This window comes from Tamandua tetradactyla, chromosome 3 (assembly GCF_023851605.1).
Source record: "Tamandua tetradactyla isolate mTamTet1 chromosome 3, mTamTet1.pri, whole genome shotgun sequence".
NCBI classification, from domain to species: Eukaryota; Metazoa; Chordata; class Mammalia; order Pilosa; family Myrmecophagidae; genus Tamandua; species Tamandua tetradactyla.
In genome coordinates, this window is record NC_135329.1 from 101,456,784 (window position 1) to 101,478,472 (window position 21,689).

Here is a 21,689-nt window from a genome sequence, read left to right on the forward strand (position 1 = left end):
CTAGTGCACATCCGGGCATACAGCTGTTCAAACTCAGCCAGTCAGGACCTGGCCTGACAAACAAAGGACCCTCACTGCACACAGCCAGTACCTATGCCCACTGCCCACGGCCCTTAGTTATGCCCCCTGGCCAAGGCCCGTAGCTCTATGCCCCCAGCCCTAAAGCGCGGGAAACTCCTAACCTACCACAGGAGGCCCCGTAGGCATCGTCAGCACCCCCACTAGCTAGCCTATATCTAGCCCCACTGCCCCCAGGAGGGGCGCGACTTCCCCTGCCCGCACCCTGAGCATCTGGACCCGGGAACCTCGCCCCGGGACAATAAACTTTTTTTAAACTCGGACTCAGTTCCTCTGATTTTTCAGTCGGCTACCATTTAAAAACATAACAAGGAGAGAATTTTAATTAGCGTGATCCTCCCTGTTTTGCCATGCATCTGTAATCTTTGTTCACACTTTGGGGAAGAAAAATTTGATGAAAAGAATCGGACAATAATAGAAATCTTGCCTGAGCAGAGCAAATTGGAATTATCAAATATTCTGCAGCATGACTGGCATGGCACAGGTAGGCAGGTGAGAAGCCCTGGGCTGATGCCTGAAATGCTGTGCTCCCCCTGGCACAGACTCATCTGGCATAGAAAAATAGCACAGTAAAGTGGAGAGACCTGGGTTTGAATCCCATCTTTGCTCTCTTCTGGCAGATCACTTAACCTCCCTGATTTTCAGTTTCCTCCCCTGTAAAATGAGGATAATAATATCTACCTTTCAAGCTTGTGAGGATTGAAAGAGGAATTGTGTGAAAGTTCCTGGTAATTAATAGGGTCTCAGAGAATGATATAGAGGAGAATTTTTTAAAGGAAGGATCCATGGCAGGGCTGAGAAATTCTTGTGAGTTCCCAGGTTGCTTACAGATTTGAGAAGAAAAAAGTGGGGCAGGGACAGAGAGTATGAATATGTGCGTTTGGGGAGGTGGGGTGGACCTTCTTCTCAGCCACAACCTGGGTCATTTGCAGGAGAGACGATTCATGATTTTAATCTGTAGTTATGAACGCCCAGGAGTTCACTCTTATCCATGAGGTCCTTGTGGGAAAGGTATGACACTGTCGTGTTCCTCCTGCTAAGCACAGTGCATCTGGAAGGAAATGGGTTAGAAGTGGCCCTCCTCAGCCAATAGGTGGAACCAATAGCACTCATGGGTGGGGATGGGGTGGGAGTCCCCTCCAGCAAAGCACTCTATTTTGGGTATTGTGGAGAGGTGCCAGAGAGGGAGAAGATACAGTCCTTAGCCCTGGATGCTTGTAATTTAACAGCAGGAACAAGACAGGGAAGATACCTATAGCCACATACAGAGCTAATTGTAAAGGTCCATGGCCATTTGGCCTATTCTTTTTTTCTGAGACAGCGTCAAAATCAAATATTCCTTGAGGCTGTCAGATCACGTGGGCCGGGTTTAGTTCAAAACACACAGTCTCCCCATCTCTACGTGCATTCACTCAGGACTCATTTGCTCAGCAGCTAATGGGCTCCCAGAACTTCATCACTGTTAGAAGAACGGCTTCACGAATCGAGCAGATCTGGGTTAACTTTCAAGAGCCATCCTCCTGCACACACATGCCCCCACTTACAGACTTCCTGCAGGTGGCCGCACGGCGGTCTGTGCAGTCGGTGGAGGGGAAGTTAAAGGAGGGCGCCCCTGCAGGACGTCGGAAGACTTGGGGGCAAGGCAGGGCTTTTATGGGGGATCCTATTAGCCTGCTTGGGGAGGACCTTCCTCGTAGCGCCTCTAAGGAAAGCTTAGCCCACTTAAGCACTAGAAACGGCCCGAGTGCCCCAAGGGCCAAGCGCTTTCTGACTTCTTCCTCGGCGATCGGCGGGCTCAAAGCGGGGCGCCCGGGCCAAGCCATCCTCCAGCTGGCGGTGGCCCAGCCTTGGAAGGGGCCTTGGGGCAGCTGTAGGAGTGCGGGGCAGGAGCGGGCGTGGGGAAGTTTGTCCATTTCCAGCCTTAGCCCTGGATTTCAAGGCTGGAAGCGAGCGCACCCCAGCGTCCCGGGGCCGCACCGCGACGCTGGCTCCGCGGTGACGGTGTGTGTGGCGGAGCAGGTGGGGCCGCACGTTGCCCGGAGTTCCAGAGCCAAGATCTGATTTCGCGGGACCTTGCGTATGTGCTGAGTCAAACCTCGCCGCGCGGCTGGGTCTGCAGGAGGGCACCCGAGCACAGTTTGCGGTGGTTAATGAGTAATCCCTGACCATGCTCCTCCCTCACTGCGCAGGGGGAGCTCCCGGGGGTGGCAAAGGCCTGGCTGCCGGGAGCAGGGCGGAGAGTTGGAGCACAGCGCGCGCCCAGGACAAATAGAAGTTTCGGAGCACAGGGAGTCCAGACTCCCTCCTCTCCTCCCGGTGGATCCGGGAGCTTTAGCACCTTCCTCCCCGTCTCACCCACATAAGGACACCCCAGCCCCCACCCCCAGGGACCTCGGGGCGTCTCCAAAGTTCGGCTGCTTCAGGAAATTTCCATGAAAGCACCTGAAAGTAGTAAGTTAATTTTGCCAGGTGAGATCGAGCCAGAGAGCGGCCTGCGCCCACTCTGGTGAATTGCAGCCAAGAACTGGGCTCCTCCTGGAGGAGGACGGGAAGTTGAGAAGGTCTTTGGACCTGGCGGCTGGCTCTCTTCCTCATGGCTTCATCCGGTGGCCCTGGGGACGACTGCTCCCATGTCATCGATCACAGCCATGTCCCCGAGTTTGAGGTGGACACCTGGATCAAAATCACTCTCATCCTGGTGTACCTGGTCATTTTCGTGGTGGGCATCGTGGGGAACAGTGTCACCATTCGAGTCACCCAGGTGCTGCAGAAGAAAGGCTACTTGCAGAAGGAGGTCACGGACCACATGGTGAGCCTGGCTTGCTCGGACATCTTGGTCTTGCTCATTGGCATGCCCATGGAGTTCTACAGCATCATCTGGAACCCCCTGACCACGCCCAGCTACCCGCTATCCTGTAAGCTGCACGCGTTCCTCTTCGAGGCCTGCAGCTACGCCACGCTGCTGCACGTGCTGACGCTCAGCTTCCAGCGCTACGTCGCCATCTGCCACCCCTTCAGGTACAAGGCCGTGTGGGGACCCTGCCAGGTGAAGCTGCTGATTGGCTTTGTCTGGGTCACCTCGGCCCTGGTGGCGTTGCCTTTGTTTTTTGCCATGGGTGTGGAGTATCCCCTAGTGCATGTGTCCAGTCACCGGGGTCTCACCTGCAACCGCTCCCTCACCCGCCACCACCAGGAGCCGGAAGCCTCCAACATGTCCATCTGCACTAACCTCTCCAGCCGCTGGACCCTGTTTCAGTCCAGCATCTTCAGCGCCTTTGTCATCTACCTCGTGGTGCTGGCCGTGGTGGCCTTCATGTGCTGGAACATGATGCAGGTGCTCAAGACGGGCAAGCAGGGCATGCTGGCCCACGGGCCACCGCTGCGGAAGTCGGAAAGTGAGGAGAGCAAGACGGCCAGGAGACAGACCATCATCTTTCTGAGTGAGTCCTGAATGGGGGGGGGGGGGGGGTTGGGGGGGCAGCTGCGAGCCGTCCCATGATCCCCTCCGATGGCCCAGGGGGCTTGTCCTAAACTTGTGGCCACTCGATAGTTTAGGCTGAAGTGTCCTGAAGCAGAGTGAGGGAATTGATGTGTCTCTGGATGTTTGTTTTTGATGGTTTTGGGGACTTGTGGTGGGTTATGGTGAGAAGAGCGCTTGCCCAGAAGGTCTGGGTATATTCCAGAACAGCACCTCTGTGACCTCAGGCAAATCCCAAAACATCTTGGGTAAAATGAGGATAATAATCCCAACTGGGAAGTGGGTGGGTCAAATTAGGTCATCTGGGCGAGGTGAAAGTCCTTTGAAAAGGACCAAGCTCCCTGGAGGTGAAAGAGAACATTTTCATCTAGCCCTGCTTTTACCCTGGAGAACCTTTCTCAGAGCTTAGCTTTTGCTCATTTTTCCCCTCCTTCAGAGAAGCAAGCCTGCCAGGGACACACACTCTGCAGGCTGCTATTTTATTTCTCTAGAGTGATCCCCTACCCAGTTAAGAAGCTGTATCTCTCAGACTTGACTTCCCCAGGGTAGCGCTTTGGTTTCCGCTGTGGTGGGTCTGCTCCTTATTAGAGCAGAAAAATGTGGGAGGGAGGGATTCCTGGGACTTGAATGATCCCTGAAAACACCTAGTTCACCTAAAAAGAAAGCCATTTGTTTTCCCAACTTTTGTGGTGGTACTTCTTGAAGTTGGGGTCCTTCTCTCTGTCTGGAAGGGAGCTCAGTTTGTAAGTGCCAAAGCCCCCAGAAGAGGGGCCAGGTCGCTGCCTCCGGGAGATGTGGTTTTAATGGTAATACAAAGTTTGTGTGAACAAAGGGTTTTAAAAATTTGTGTGTGTGTGTTTGTGTGATATATATGTATCACCAGCCTAATATATATATTATATATGTTATATATATATAACATATATATATATAACAGAAAAAGGCAGTGTTTTGGGTGTGTGATTGTGAGTCAAGGGGGAGTTGCTCTAACAAATATTTCTCCTTCTTCCTTCTCCCCTTTCCCTTATGGACCTGAGGGGAAAGAATAAATCTTGGTAATGTTTGTTTCTGCTGTGGGAAACCTGAGTAACAGGTTCCAGGGCCAGGAGTTAGTCATGAGAGAAAATGTGAAAGCCCTTGAGGTGAGAATGAAAGAACTGGGTTCCTGTCCCTGTCCCACCATTGGATTCTGGTGTGTCTGTGACCAGCCGTCTTGACTTCTCCATGTTCGTGTAAAATGAGAGCAAGAGCTCACCATTTTTAGATGCCTGCTCTGCCTCAAGTGCTGTGCTCATCAATTTATATTCCCACTTTATAGAAGAGAACTTTGAGGCTTAGAAAGAGCCCAGTTCTCATTCATACAAGTAGTTCATAAGTGCAGCATGCAGATTCAAATCTTGCTTCTCAGTGTAGGGAAGTGAGTTTCTGCCTGTGGCTTTACAGGTAGTGAAGGTGAAGGTCAAATGAAATAAGGCAGGTCTCTAGTAAGCAAGGTGCTACGTAAGTTAGGCTCACCAGCCTAATTGTGTTGCTACCATTGCTTTCTGGAAGTTGGAGTAAGGGGTCCCTGGTAGGTGACATTGGGGGAACCCAATTCATTAACCCAATTCATTCTCTTTAATCTACTGGCTGCTGCCCATATTATTCCAGGAAGGAGTGGACTTGGGTTTTGCTTAAAGCTTGAACATCTGTTTAAATAAACGGTAGCTCTCTCTTCCCCTGTATCCCCTCAGTCATACCTTAAACTGTTGGCAATAATGTATACTTGTGTAAATGAATTTCCTTTCCTTTCCTTTTTTTTTTTTTGAGTGCATAAGAATTAGTGGTGGTTGCAGTGATTTCCAACTACCTCCTGCTCAAACATAGAAATTGAGGCTGCCTTTGAACAGAAGGAAAAATAATTGATTTGTCTTTGTTTTCTGTTTGACCAAACTCTCTGAACAGATAACTTTTTTTAATCCCCCAGTGAGTATTGTTCCCAGTTAAACTTAGTCTCTGTTTTGTACCATAAAATCAAAATGCCTGACTTTTATTTAGTGATGGAAAGAATCGTGGAGATTCTCTTCCCGTTAGTAACCGCCAGCAATAAGTTTGTTCTTGCAGCTGCTCTCACTTCTTTCGTTCTAGCTCTCTCGTTCTTTCCTTTAACAACCACATATTAATCACTCACTGTGTCCCTGGCATAGAGCTATTGAATGGCAATCAGGCGCTCAACGTGCTCTAATGTCTTAGGGGAATTTAACGCTTCCGTTTAGCCCATTTCTTCTGCAGTAGGTTTTCAAAGCACTTATTGCAAATGTCCCCCTTCTCCCTCCTCAATGAATTTCAAAGAGCTTTAAAAATAGGAACCTGACTAATTAACTCAAGTTAGGAAATAAATTAATGAAGTGAAGAGAAGAAATCATGGGCTGTATTCATCAGATTAATACAATGCAATTTGCTTTGTGGGTTTCATAAAACGTCTGCTTTGGGGCATTTTTAACCCAGAACAAATGAACATATAAATTGTTTACAAATTGCTGAATTTAATATAGTGATTTAGCTGTCTTTTTAGTATTTCAGATAACAGATGGATCGAATTAAAACAAATATTTGCTTATTTCAAACATATTTTGCATTTAATGTGAAATGTAAATGACGACATAGCACAAGATGTCTTTGGAACTCTTGAGGCAATAAAAAAACAATTAAGGGTTTTCTCCCCCTCCTTGTTAAAAGTGCTAACTTCTGCATAACAGAAATGAAATTCATAAATCTACCCAAGATAAGGAAGCTCATGTAGAAAATATTAGTTTTCCTTTATGCATCTTTTGCTATTGTGCCGCAGTCTGGTCGAGGTTCTGGGCTGGTGTATAATGAAAACAAATTGGGATGTTTGGGAGAGAAAGAGAGACACCTCCCAGCTCTCAAGTAATTTGCAGGAGAAAGCAATAATATAAAAGTGCACAGATCTGGAAACATGTTTCTCTTGTCTCTTGTCAACTTGGTGAAAAATAAGTACCAGACCTGTCTCCTGATGTGAGCTTAAGCCTAATGTGGCTATGGTTATACATGTCTGATGCCAAGACACTCTCCTGGTCTAGATTCCTTGTCTCTTCTAGAGATAAGGAATTGGTGCATTTGGTTCTTTGTACCTTGGATGCTGATGAGAATATACAAAGTCTGCTTTCCTTTTACCTTTTTTTATTGTGTAATATAACATATATACAAAGCGAAGAAAAAAAAAAGCAATGATCTTAAAAGCACTCTTCAACCAGCAGTTACAGGATAGATTCCAGAGTTTGGGGGATCATCTCAGATTTTTCCTTCTAGCTGCTTCAGAACATTGGAGACTAGAAGGAATATCTATATTATTTTTATCATCATAATTGACTTTTTTTTCTTTTTTGTGAAAAATAACATATATTCAAAAAGCAATAAATTTTAAAGCAGCAGTTGGTTGTAGAACACAGTTTAGAATGAGTTATAATTTTACAATTTTTGGTTTTTATTTCTAGCTGCTCTAAGATACTGGAGACTAAAAGAAATATCAATATACTGATTCAGCACTCATACTCATTTGTTAAACCCTACCTTCTCTGTATAACTCCATCATTACTTTTAATCTCTCTTCCGCTCTTTAGGGGTGTTTGGGCTATGGCCGTTCTAACTTTCCCATGATAGACGGGTCTGTCACTAATATGGGATAGGGAGATGGATCTAGCTGATGTTCTGGAGAGGCTGGGCCCTCTAGGTTTCAGGTCTTATCTGGTCTAGGGACCCATCTGGAGGTTGTAGTTTTCTGGAAAGTTACCCTAGTGCATGGAACCTTTGTAGAATGTTATATACTGTCCTTGGTGTTCTTTAGAATTAGCTGGAATGGTTTTGGTTGGGATTTGGTAAATCATGTTAGCTAGTAATGTCTAACTGAAGCATGCATAAGAGTGACCTCCAGAGCAGCCTTTGAACTCTCTCAGCCACTAATACCTTATTTGTTACACTTCTTTTTTTGTTGATCCCATGGTGCCAGGGCCAGGCTCATCCCTGGGGGTCACCTCCCCCACTGCCAGGGAGACCATCATCCCTGGATGTCGTGTCCCATGTAGTGGGGAGGGCAGTGATTTCACTCGCAGAGTTGGAATCAGCCTTCCTTTTAAGAAGGATTTTCTAGACCTTCCATCCTGCTCTTCTCAATTCTCATTGAAAGTTATACTCAGTGTACCTAGCAGCGTCCTGGTCTACGGACCCCCATGTTTATTAATGGCTTGCCATCAATGTCATCCACTCAAAGTGGAAGGAGAGAATTAAGGCATAACAGAATAGATTAAAAGAAATGTAGCTTTTTAACATGTAAACTTCAAGAGCATCAAGTGAATGGGGTTTGGTTACAGCTATCTCCTAGAGATCTGTAGGGCAGTGAGTGACTTTCAAGTATAGTTATGAAGAGCTATGAAACACTTTTTTTTTTTTTTTTACAGATAATCATGAAATTACACAAAAAAGAAGCATCCTAGAACGTTCAAGTTCTTTATAATAATTCCGTTCTGTTTTATGCTCCTGTGTTGCAGAGAAAGGAAAAAGTTAAACCTAGTGGCAGGAATTACACATCAACTTGGGTTGCTCATGGGACAATATCTTAATTATGGATATTCTTCATTATATGTATGTGGGTGGAAAGAAGGTTGAGAATTACTGCTGTAGTGGACTACTCTGAAAATAAGATAAGTTTACATTTAGATATTTGTAGGGTAGGTTAGAGAGGGGAAGGAAAGGGAGGGGGGTGGTATCACACGCTCTAGGTTTTTATATCCCAGAGCTAGAGATCAAACCAGAGATGGGGGGGGGGGGGGGAAATGGGGAGGGAGCTGTGGTGCTGGATAATTGGTACCTGAAAAGGACTCTTCAAATGAGTTCCTTTAAAATGGAGTCCAAAATTTCATGAAAAGAGATTTGATTGGGACTTTCTGAAAATGAAAAGAAACTTATCTCTTCTCTAAAATATAGATTAAAATTGAAACTGTATGTTAATTCTCCCAATAATTATTTAGAATGAAATCGGTGTGGTGTTTTTGAGGGTATACTTTTTCTTATAAAGCTCTAAGGAGGGCTTTATCCCAAAGGCTTCTCTTAATTCTTTGCTCTGTAAGTCACCATCATTGACACACTTGTCCTGGCATCACTCTTGTCAGTTTTCCGCTCTTCCAGGGTTAATTGGTCTAATTCTGCAAAGCCTTCAGCTGTCAATGGCTTGTCATTTGAATCGTGTTTCCCTGGCTTCCCTTTTATTGACTTCATGAAACTTGGCACCCCATGTGCAGGCCATAACCAAAAAATATAACTGGTTTAAGAATCAGTACCTGTGGAGTTAATGAATAATGAGTGTAGGGTTTCTTTTTGGGGTGATGAGAAAGTTCTAGTAATAGACAATGATGAAGGTAGTGCAATATCATGAAAGTGATTTATCCCACTGAACGGTATGCTTGGGAGTGGATGAAAGGATAAAGCTTGTTATATATTTCCATAATTAAAAAACAAAAAGAATAGTTAAAAAGGCAATGGCAGGGCAGGCCGCGGTGGCTCAGCGGGCAAAGTGCTTGCCTGCTATGCCGGAGGACCTCGGTTCGATTCCCGGCCCCAGCCCATGTAAAAAAAACAAACAAACAAACAAAATACAATAAAACAAGAAAATGTTTAAAAAGATGTTTCCCTTTCTTCCTCCCTTCCTTCCTTCTCTCTGTCTTTCCTTCCCTTCCTCCCTTAAAAAAAAAAAAAAAAAAAAAAAAAAAAAAGGCAATGGCAGTTAAAGGCAATACATGATCCTGGAGTGGCTCAAATAATGGAGGAGAAAATGCCCAAAGGATATTATAGAAACATATGAAAAATTGGAATTCAGATCGTGAACTTTGTATCAATGTTAAATTTTTTGACCTTAATAACTGTACTTAGGGTTGATACATAAGTGAATATCCTTGTTCTTAGGAAAAGTGCTTGGAAGTATTAAGTGTTCAAGGAGTATGATGTATGCAAACTACTCTCAAAAGTTTAGAAAATAGATAGATGGATACATGGGTAGATAAATGGAAGTGTGGATGGGTGAGGGGTGTATAGATTGGGCCACATTTGCCCTTTCTACCTCATTGGCGGATATGTTGGAGTTCTCTGAATGGGTTTGGAATTATTTTTGCAACTATTCTGTGTATTTGAAATTACTCCAAATTAAAAAAAAAAAAAATCCCCGCGTCCTAGTACATAGCGATTGATAACATGGAAAGAAATACCATAGAGTACTTCTAAGGCATCAGAATTTAAAATACTTTTCTTGGTCTTATGATCATGTTTATGCTGCTCATTTTCTTAGTATACACTTAAAAAAATTTTTTTTTTCCTCTGATATGGGGATATACCAATAGTCTCTCATGGAAATATCACCACAATTAAATTAGTGACTTTTTAGTGTAAGACGATCTTTTGATTCAAATGTCTGTCTATTTCAGGAAAAGATTTTGCCTCAAGTATCCAAATTATTGCCTGTATTCTCTTCTTCCCTTTATTGCTGTAAATCTGTCTGTAATAAATGTTGTTCATATTTATTTTTCTATTTGTGATATCTGCCATAAATTGTAAGTGTCCTCTGATCAGCATGGCAGACACATATAATAATGCTGCTTTATGTTTATAATGAGGCTGCTTCAAAGGTTTCATTTCTCTGTTAGGGAGATACATAAGTCCCTTGAAAGGAAATATTTGAATCCCAGTCCCCATTCATTAGCAAGCCTGTTCATCTGTCTTAGTTGCATGCCTCATGGGGGGCTGCCAGAGTGTAATAAGGCAGCACAGGCCTCTGTTGAGCAGAGCATTCAGCTTATTAATCCTAAAGCCATTCAGAGGAAAAGCCATTTGCGAGTGGAGATGGCATGTAGGAAAGATATTGATTTGGGAATCAGAGAGTCCCTTCCTGCCTTACCAGACAAGGTCCCCTCATCCACCACTTGCATATCTCTCAAGGCTTGCCACCTTCCCTCCTTCCCACCCCCACTGCAATCCTGTGCAATCCACCTGACTCTCTACCTCCACTCCTTTGGGAACTTCCTGAGCACTGCCGGAGAGAAAGCTGCTCATGATTGCTACTGTAAGCTCTTGTAAATAGAGGGTGTTCAGTCTCAACTAGGCCTGGCTCTCTGGTGGATACCTTCCTTTGCAAGCACCTTCGAAGAGCTCAAGCTCCTGCAGGGCCCATTTTGATTTTGTTTCCAGCAAGTCTTCTCTCTGGGTGAGGGTCCTTGCCTTCAGGCATCACCACTAGAAGAATGCCTGCATCTACATTTAGCCTCCATCAGGTGTGTTCTTCACTCTGCAGCTGCTGAGATCACTTTGCCCCTCCCCATCCCCGACCCCCATCAAGTTAAAGCCCATTGATGGTTTCTCAGGGCTTTTAGGTCAAAGATAAAACTCCTTAACATAAGGCCCCCAGTGGTTGGCCAGGCTCCCCCACTCTATCGAGGGCTGTTCTCCACTTACTTGCTGTGCCCCACAGGCTCTATTTCAGTTTCTCTTTCAGACCTTGGCCAAACGGTCTCCCACCATCTGACCTTAATGTGTGCTGTTTCCTCTGTCTGAAATGCCTTTCTGTCTTACTCTGTGTCCCCCGCCCCCGCTGCCCCCTTCACCAAGTTAGCATCTTCCTCCTCTTTCACTTTCCCCTGGGAAGCCTTGCCCATCCTCCTTGACTTGATTAAACCTCCCTTGAAACAAGACTCCCAGTTGCAATGTTACCCTTAATTGTGTGATTATTCGATTGATGTATATCCCTAATTTTGCCCAACACTGTATCTCCCTCCATCCCTAGCATAGTGCCTGGCAGATAGCAAATGCTTAGTGAATATTTGTTGTTTGAATAAATAAATGGCCTCTGGTTGGAATCAGAAAGCAATGTTCTTTTCCATTGGGCATAAATTCTTGTAGAAGGTTATCAGTTCTCAAAAACTTTCTGGTTAATTTGTGTCCTCTTTGAAAGGGATCAGTCCTCTGAAACTTCCCCAAAGTCAAGCCATCATGAAAGATGATTAAGATTTTTCTTGACTTCTGAATATTAGCTTTAGCCATATGTACCTGCCAGGAATAACCATGGGATGAAAATGCTTAGGATGGTGTTTAACAGTCCTTGTTAAACTTTGTTTAACAAGATGTTAAGGCAGCAAACACAACTTAAAAATTATTTCTCAGCAGGCTATCTTCACCATTTGTTAACAAGAGGGCACTCCAAATAGTGGAAATAGGATGCAGTGGGGGTGGCATTATGGAAATATTAAGCCGGTGTATTTTTATTATCCCTTTAAATTGTAATCATTTGCAGTCATCAGCCAGCAAAGAAAAAGGCAGGTACTGCCTGGTACCAAGGTGAGCTTCATCAGTTTTGAGTCCAGAAGCTGAATTTCTTGACCTCTTTAGCAAGGCAATTATCTTGAAAGCCAGGTTTTGTGAAGGGTGAAAAAGGATTGCTAAACCCCACAGCTCTCCCTTTAATGTGTCAAGAGCTCAGTCCAGTGGACCAAATCAGCCATGGAGCAGCCAGCTCAAGACAAAACCATAGCTAAGGGTTTTGGGATTTATCCTGGAAAGCCACTGAAGGATTTTAAGGAGGAGAGCTGCACAGTGAAATCTGTGGAATTGCCTCTGGGGTGGCAGCATCATGGTATTGGAGTTTGGGTCAGAATACAAGGTCTGGCGCTTTTCCAGAATGAAAAAAAGAGACAACCTGCATTTGGATACAGTCCTGGGAGAGCAGCTGAGGCCAGTTGGTGTTTTATTTATATTCCCTCATGTGAGGTAGGGAAAGGCCAGGTGCAGATCAAGACAGAGTCCAAAGAGTGTAAAAGATGTATTGTGTGTACAGTTTCTTGGGAAACCCAAGGTTGGTCATGAGGCCAAGAGATCAAACAGGACAGAGAAAATGTCTTTATTGTGGTTTCTGCAAGCATGCAAGGAAGGAACGGGGCCCCACCCATGTGGGATTGGCTGGCTATATTTGAAAGTGGTGTGCCCACAGTTGGGGGTCAGAATTATCTAGGAGAAGCAGATATATTGGGGCAGGCATGCTTGGCCACCTGAGGATGCTAATAGATGTTAAAGCATCAATTTACAGAAGCTAGAAAACATGACTAATACAGTTAGTGCTTCCCGCCATCAGTCAGAGTTCCAGCTCTTGATGTTCCTAAGTCTTGGTGCTGCCATACCTTTCTGGGCTGGAAGTGATGTTGTTTTCATCAGCTCCTCACACTTTTCTAGCCCAGGGACCCAGTCTGCTCCAACATTACTTAGGCTCTGGTTAGCAGGTAGCTCTGAGTAGCTGAGTCAGATCACGGTAGCTCTGACTTGTTTACTAGGCTGCTGGATGCCTATTCATGCCTGAACAACAAACTCGGGTCCTAACTTCATCCTGGAAGTCTTCCTGAATCTCTGTAGCCTACGCTGGTCTTTCTCTAGCACCTTCACTAAATGAGGGCTGTCTTAGGCTGCTGTCAGGTGGGAGCACAGAGGTTGTCTCCCCAGCTAGGTTCGAAACTCCCTCATACCTCCTCAAACTTTCCTACTGGGCTTGGGGCACTGTGGTTATTCACTGATTGATAAATTGATGGATTGGAAGAGACTGATCATGGCTGCTGCTCCTGAAAAGACAAGAGGGGATCCTCTACTAGGATCTTAGTGGAGCTACCCCTGCTCCATCTGCCGTTCCTTCCAGGTGGCAGGCAGAATTCTAAGGTTCCCTTCCCAACTCCCCAAATTCCTGGGTCCTGGTATACATATACCTTCTCCCAGTTATCCAGTACAATATTAATTTAGGTGGTGTTGTGAAGGGATTTTCCAGAAGTAAATGAGTTTCTAAGTCAGATGACTATAAGAAAAACAGGGATTATTCCTGTGGACTTGATGAAATCACAGGACCCTCAAAATCAGGATCTAGGGGTCAGAGATGGAGGAAGTCAAAGAGATTCAAAGTATGAAAACAATCTGATGAGGGAGAACTGCTGTATTGCTGACTATGAAGGTGGAGGGGCCATGTGGCAAGGAACATGGGTGGCCCCTAGGAGCTAAGACTGGTTCCCAGCTGACAGTCAGCAAGAAAATGGGGACCTCAGTCCTACAGCTGTGGGGAACCAAATTCTGCCAAACACCTGAATGAGCTTGGAAGCCAGAATTCCCCCCCGAGCCTCCAGGTGAGAACTTAGCACTTTTATTTCAGCCTTAAAGGTCCTGAATGTGATTCAAGCCACACTGAGCTTGTACTTCTGATGTCCAGAACTGTGAACTAATGCATAGGTATTGTTTTAAGCCACTAAGTTTGAGGTAATTTGTAATACAGCGGTAGAAAATGAATACGTCCCCTGAACCCTCATAAGGGCCTCTGAGTTAAACACATCCTGCCTTATTATTCCAAGACAGGCCCTGACTTCAGAAGCTTCTCTCTGAAAAAGTCCTACCTTCCAAGAACTATACTCTTAGCCCAACCTTTCGTGGATTCACCAAACATTCATTGAGCACCTGCCTAATGCTCAGTGATCAGAAAATTTACCATACTCCAGGCAGGATTCATGGGACTTTTAGACCCTTGTTTGGAGAGTGCAAAATTTGCAGGTTTGAGTTCTACCAGCCAGATTTTTGGCACCCCTGATACCTCGTTCGTCAGACAGAAGATCACAGTGGATTATGCTTTTAATAATCATACTTTCAGTAACTCTTTTTTCCACTTAGCCAGGCACTTAGTAGGTGTTAAGTAAATGTTTGACGAATAAGTGACTGTCTGGGCAGCTTTGCTGCTTTCACAAGGCTTTCTCGCCAGAGGGAAGAATGCCTACATCCTTCATCATTTAGCTTCAAAGGGAGAAAAGCCAACCTCAGGGCTGAGAACAAGTCTGAATAAGAGCTGTGTCTTAGGCTAGCAAATTTCCACATTTTACTTCAGAGTTTCCTGCCAATTTAGAAACTTGACAAAATTTCCTGTTTATACTTACTGTGTAAGAACCATCGTGGCAGGCAGAGGGCTTTTTAGACGTCTCATCACACTGCTTTACACATCTCAAGAGTGGCAGGGTAGTTGAAGAGCTGTAGCTTTACTAGAACCTGACAACTGAGGATCAGGAGGCAAGGCTCATCACTATTTGAAGTTGTTAAATGTCTAACTGGTTATGAAAGCAAAGGCATGCAGAGACGGGAGTCCGCCCAGCTAGGCGTGATGAAATGCAGCGCACTCGTAGTGGAAACCAATCTCTTTTTTCCTGGTGAAGGCGGAAAATCCACCCGGTTAGAAATAAAACACGGGATGTTTGGGCAGAGGCAAAGTCATTTGATCATTGGCTTTATAATTCTTTGGAAAACATGATATAACTGGAAAAAAGTCTTTATGAGAAATCTATGGGTCTATTTTCTATATGCTAAATTCTAAAAGGTTAAATGTCAAGTTGAAAGGACAGATGAGTGTTTTGTATGGTTAAAGACAGTGATTGATTGTCAGTTTCTCAAGTGCAAGTTTGTCTTGGCAGGGGAGGTAAATGGTTGCCTTGGTGATTGAAGGTTGCTTTTCTAGAGAATGAAGTAAATGTCTGTAGAAGCAGTTTACCCTCTATCATGAGCCTGGGTTTTTCCTCAATCTCCAGGCCACTTTTTCCAGGAAACCTGCCTGGACTGGCTTTACCCTCTGTTGTAATCACTTTATCAGGTCTTCATATTTTCATTTGGTGGTTCATTAATTAAGTATTTATGAAAGCCTAGACAGTTCGAACAGAGATTGAGATGCTGGTTCAAGGAGCTTTATGTATTTCTGGTTGACGCATCAAAGTAGAGAGGTAGAGACTTGTAGAAGATGTCTTGTTAAAATTATTACTTGGTAAGGGGGAGAATGGTGACTATTTATGAAGCAAGCTGGTTCTGGGCTTCAAATTTTTTAATAGAAGCCTGGGGTGGCTAATTGGATCCCACCCCCTCCAGAGACATCATGTACAATATTGATGCAGTGTAGTTCATGGGCCGTAACATCCACATCACCTAGGAGATTGTAAAAATGCAGAATGTTAGGCCACACCCAACAGGACTGAATTAGAATCTCATTTGAAGCAGATCCTAGTGATTCTGGTGTGGAAGCTCTGCCTTATACCACTTGGAAGGGATTCTTTAACTCATAGACTGGGAAGGGATGGACTTGCAATGGTTAAACTCACCATATGAATGGTGCATACCTTGCTATCTTGTTTTAACTGGTGGAAATTTGTTCTACAGCCCTTAGGTACAAGAAACTTCACATTATTATTGTTATTTTTTTTAAGGGCTATGAAGATTTTTTTTAACTTTTTTTATTAATTAAAAAAATTAACAAACAAAACATTTAGATATCATTCCATTCTACATATACAATCAGTAATTCTTAATATCATCCCATAGTTGCATATTCATCATTTCTTAGTACATTTGCATCAATTTAGAAAAAGAAATAAAAAGACAACAGAAAAAGAAATAAAACGATAGTAGAGAAAAAAAAACTATACGTACCATACCCCTTACCCCTTGCTTTCATTTACCACTATTTCAAACTGAATTTATTTTAACATTTGTTCCCCCTATTATTTATTTTTATTCCATATGTTCTACTCTTCTGTTGATATAGTAGCTAAAAGAAGCATCAGACACAAGGTTTTCACATTCACAGAGTCTCATTGTGAAAGCTATATCATTGTTCAATCATCATCAAGAAACATGGCTACTGGAACACGGCACTACATTTTCAGGCAATTCCCTCCAGCCTCTCTACTACATCTTGAACAACAAGGTTATATCTACTTAATGCGTAAGAATAACCTCCAGGATAACCTCTCAACTCTGTTTGGAATCTCTCAGCCATTGACACTTTGTCTCATTTTACTCTTCCCCCTTTTGGTAGAGAAGGTTTTCTCAATCCCTTGATGTTAATTCTCAGCTCATTCTAGGGTTTTTCTCAGTCCTTTGATGCTGAGTCTCAGCTCAATCCAGGATCTTTGTCCCACATTGCCAGGAAGGTCCACACCCCTGGGAGTCATGTCCCACGCAGAGAGGAGGAGGGTGGTGAGACTGCTCATCATGTTGGCTGGAGAGAGAGGCCACATCTGAGCAACAAAAGAGGCTCTCTTGGGGGTGACTGTTAGGCCTAAATTTTAAGTAGACTTGACCTGTCCTTTTTGGGGTTAAGTTTCATGCGAACAAACCCTAAGACTGGGGGTTCACAAGAAACTTCACATTATTTTTTAAAAGAAGTTTAAATCTGACTCCAGGCCTCTATTTACAAGGTGATGAAAATTCAACCTTCCGATTCCTCATGGGGCTCCTTCCTCTTCCTCACGGGGATTAGGAGACAGCCAGAAAGTAAGACAATTGTTCCTTTCTTCAGAGTGGCTGCTGTCCTTTCAGCTCTATGATTCTGCTTCCAAGGCTGGCCTGGAGCATTGGGACCAGCCAGCCAGAAGGCAAGCCTTCATGCTTTATTTACATTCCTTATAACACCTCTGCCACAAGGAAATAAGAAACCATTTTTCAGATTTCTCAAGGTCATCAACCATTGGGATCCAAGCTTGGATCTGACCCCAAAGTCCATGTTATTCCCTCAACAGAGAAAGTGGCTTCTAAAAGAGGATATGCTTCAGTAAGGGGACCTGTTATGAGTGACAAGGAGCAGAGTGGAAGGAAGCATGATACTGAAGCTTGAAGGGTGGCCATTTTTCTTGCTTTTAGGCTACCTGGCACTGTTTGGGTACCCTTGTTATGTTTGTGAAGTTTTGCTCTTTTTGAGTTCCACTTACCTGGGGTAGTGCTTGGAAACTTCTTTCCCAGCATCCCTTGCAGCTAGCATGCATCATGTGACTTAGGCCATGCCAATCATCTGTACTGCCATGAGTTTTTCATTTGGAAGAGAGCAGTAGGAAGGAGCAGCAGCCACATGGAGTCTGCGTGGTGATAGGGACAGTGTGGGGCAAAGTGGCATTGAGAAGCTGGATTTTAAAGAGAGAGAGCGAAGAAGTTCTAAGAGTACCATCCTAGGCCAGGTTTTGACCGGATCTTTGGGGGAGCATCTGATATGATTCCTGGCTGCATACTCGATTCTCTGAATGCCAGGGGTTCTGTGAGAGAACTGATAGTCTCATGGCCAGGTTAAGCTGGAGTGGGCTTTGTTGTCTGCAGTAAGAACACCGTGTTTTCGTTTCTGAGGCTGCTCAAGTAAATACCGTGAAATAGGTCGGGTTGAACAATGGGAATTTATTTACTCATGATTTAAGGTTGGGAAAAAGTCCAAATGAAGGCATCATCATGGTGGTGATTTCTTTCTGGAGACTGCAGCTTCTAGGATTGGTAGCCAGTGATCTTTGGTCCTTAGTTTGTCATATGGCAAGGTATATGGTGGCCTCTCCATTCTCTTCTGGGTTCTTTTGAATTTTATCTTCTTTCTTCGTGGCTTTCACACTATCTGAATTTCATTCCACCTATGAAGGATGCTAGTAATAGGATTAAGACCCATCCTGATTGGACTGAACCACAGTTTAAATTAAGTAACCTCATCAAAAGGGCTTCCTTACAATGGCTCACACTTACAGAAATGGAATAAATTTCAGAACATGTTTAGCACATATTGCATCAAACCACCACACTCTGTATGTCCAGAAAATAGGTAACAGAACAATTGAAGTGGCTAGAAGGACCCAGAGGGGGACAGTGAATGGTGAAAGTAGATTGAAAAGATTGGTCAAAGATGGAGAAAATTGGTAGATAGGCTAAAGGATTTGTACTGTTTATTGGAGGCCATGGGCAGCCATGGAAGTCTTTTAAGAAGAGAAGTGGCAGGAAGCAAGAGTGCAGGGAGGTAAATGTGACCATGGGGTTTGTTGTAAGCAGGTGAGGGCAGGGTGAGGAGTGAGGTGAGATGTTGGCATTGGTGTTATAATTTGTGATGATGGAGAATGGGCAGGTTTGCTTATGAGATTGGTGAACAATGGTGGTTGTCTACCCCACTACACATTAGAACGAACACAGACTTCTTAAATCATAATCTTTGGGGATGGGGCTCTGGGCAGGTGATTCCAGTGTGCACCCAGGGCTGAGCACAGTGGAAGAGTGAGTTGGCAGGGTAGTCTGGGCCAGGTCATGGCAACCTTGAATTTGGTTGCTGCACCAAGATTCTTTTTTTTAAATATTTTTATTGATAAACAATATACAAAACAAACATTCTTAACATACAAACATTCCATACATAGTGTATGATCAATGGCTCACAATATCATCACATAGTAGTATATTCGTCACCATGATCATTTTTTAGAACATTTACATCACCCCAAAAAAAGAAAAAAGGAAAAACTCTTATATACCATACCCCTTACCCCTCCCTCTCATTGACCACTAGTATTTCCATCTAAGCAGTGTATACATTTTTTAAAATTTTACATTTGTTACCCCTATTAGTTATTTATTTTTAATCCATGTTTTACTAATCTGTCCATACCATAGATAAAAGGAGCATCAGCACAAGGTTTTCACAATCACACAGTCAAGGTGTGAAAGCTCTATCATTATACAATCATCTTCAAGAAACATGGCTACTGGAACACAGCTCTACAGTTTCCAGCACTTCCCTCCAGGTTAATACACCTTAATCTAAAAAGGGGATATCCATATAATACATAAGAATAACCTCCAGGATAACCTCTCGACTCTGTTTGAAATCTCTCAGCCACTGACACTTCATTTTTTCTAATTTCTCTCTTCCCCCTTTCGATCAAGAAGTCTTTCTCAATCCCTTGATGCTGAGTCCCAGCTCATTCTAGGATTTCTGTCCCATGCTGCCAGGAAGGTTATACCCCTGGGAGTCATGTCCCACATTGAGTGGGCAAAGGTGGTGAGTTTGCTTGCCATGTTGGCTGAGAGAGTGAGAGGCCACATCTGAGCAACAAAAGACGTTCTCTGGGGGTGACTCAGGCCTAATTTTAAGTAGGCTTAGTCTGTCCTTTGCAGGATTAAGTTTCATAGGAACAAACCCCAAGACTGAGGGCCCTGCCTATTGATTTGGTTGTCCCCACTGCTTGTGAGAATATCAAGAGTTCTCCAAAAGGGAAAGTTGAATTTTCTCCCTTTCTCACCATTCTTCCAAGGAGCCTTTGTACATACTTCTTATTCACTGTTCAAATCACTCTGGGATTTATTGGGGCATCACACTGAACAAACCTCCAAAATCTCATGCCCTATTCAAGGTTCCATGTACTTATGGTGTTCAATTAAACTCTCCATATAAGTTATATTAGGAAATGCACTAATGAAAATATGAATTTTGTACCAAATAAACATTTTTTGCTGTAGTCTCACACATAAGTTAAAGTTTTAAAATATGAATTGCCATCTATTTTCAATGCCCTGCAATATTAACATTCCTTTGTTCTTCCTCATACAAAAACATTTTAAAATTTGTACATTTAATCACTATCATTGAATACTCTAGGCATTGCTAGATTATACCATTTTTATCTTCTATCTTTCCTTCTGGTTTCATTTGTGCCCACAGCCCTCCTCCCTCTATAATTCTCACATTCAGCTTCATTTGGTATACTAACATTATTGTGCTACAACTAGGAAGTATTGTGCTATCATTTCTGAATTTTTACAATCAGTCCTGTTGCACAATCTGTATCCCTTCAGCTCCAATTACCCAATATTTATGTATTTCTATCTCCTGATGGCCTCTGTTCTTAACTGAAATTCTCCAAGTTTATTCATTAAAGTTAGTTCCTATCATGAGACTATACAGTATTTGTCCTTTTGTTTCTGGCTAATCTCACTCACCATATTGTCCTTAAGGTCCATCCATGTTGTTACATACTTCATGACTTTATTCTGTCTTATAGCTGTGTAATGTTCCATCGTATGTATATACCATAGCTTGTTTAGCCACTCGTCTATTGATGGACATTTGGGCTGTTTCCATATTATTTACAACTTGGCAGTTGTAAATAATGCTGCTGTAAACATTGGTGTGCAAATGTCTGTTTGTGTGCTTGCCCTCGTGTCCTCTGAATACCTAGCAATGGTGTTGCTGGATCATATGCACCAAGGTCCTTTGGCTGCAAATCATAAAACCTGATCCTGGCTTATTTAAAAAGGGGAAAATGGGATTTATTGGAAGTATGAGAACTAGTTCACAGTATCAAAGGAAAAGCTGAAGAACCAGGGACAAAAGTTTGTAGACAGTCTGCTTAGGCTGTCTACCATAAAGGACACATTAGCTTCAGCTCTTTTTCTGTCTTTGCTGCCACTCTAGTCAGGGTTAAAGTCCCAGGATCAAGAATCATATTAACAAAGAGGGGTCTGGTGTTCACCCACGAGTGGGGTTGAGCTCAGAGTCAGCAGTGATGTACAGTGCCATCAAGTATGCACACTGTGAGAGGCATGGTCCCCAAAGCACAACGGACACTGGAACTGGGAGACCTCCTTACAGAGCTTGGGGCAGAAACAATGGCTGTCTCTAGCAGGAGCTTCAATTAGCACCTCATTGTTGAGTTTCTCCTGCTTTATTCTCTCTTGATAGCAGGACTGACATGAGGCTTCTTTCTGTGGAATCCTCTTCTTCAACTGAGTCCTGGGTATTGTTTTCCAGGGGTCAGGTCAACATAGTAGGTGAGCATGTTAGAGGAGGGGGAGGAGGAGAAGCTGAGCCTCAAGGTTCAGTGAGTGTATTTCCTGTCTGGGAACCTGACTCATTCCCTGAGGTCACTGACCGGGTATGAGAGTGACTTTTTGTCACCACAAAATCAATTTGTGCTTGAACCTTGGCCTCCAGAACAAAGGTCTCTGGCCGTATCTCCCAGACAGATGCACCCTCCGCCACTTTAGGTATTTTCCATTTGTATCTCAATATGATATTGGCCATCACTCAGGATATTTATCACAGAAAAGAGGGAATAAATGGGAGATATTCATTGCCTTGAGGAAATTCCAAAAGTTATTTAATAAAGAAAAAAGAATAATCTCTATTTCCTTTTGGAGGATTTTGTTCAGAGCTTCCAGGTTGGAATGCTGATGAATCTTTGATGTTCACATCAACCGACACCACTGGGGTAGTTATCGTTTTCACTCTTTGCAAGTCCACATCTTA

General features: G+C 43.7%; 1 protein-coding gene across 1 annotated transcript in view; it reads left to right on the top strand.

Moving 5' to 3' along the window:
• Positions 1-2,210: 2,210 nt before the first annotated feature.
• Positions 2,211-21,689, top strand: part of GPR39 (G protein-coupled receptor 39) — a 247,476-nt gene continuing 227,997 nt past the window's right edge. The window contains exon 1 of the mRNA XM_077153589.1: positions 2,211-3,518. Within this exon, the coding sequence (XP_077009704.1) occupies positions 2,672-3,518 (847 nt within the window). The 5' untranslated portion in view covers positions 2,211-2,671. The remainder of the gene's footprint in view (positions 3,519-21,689) is intronic.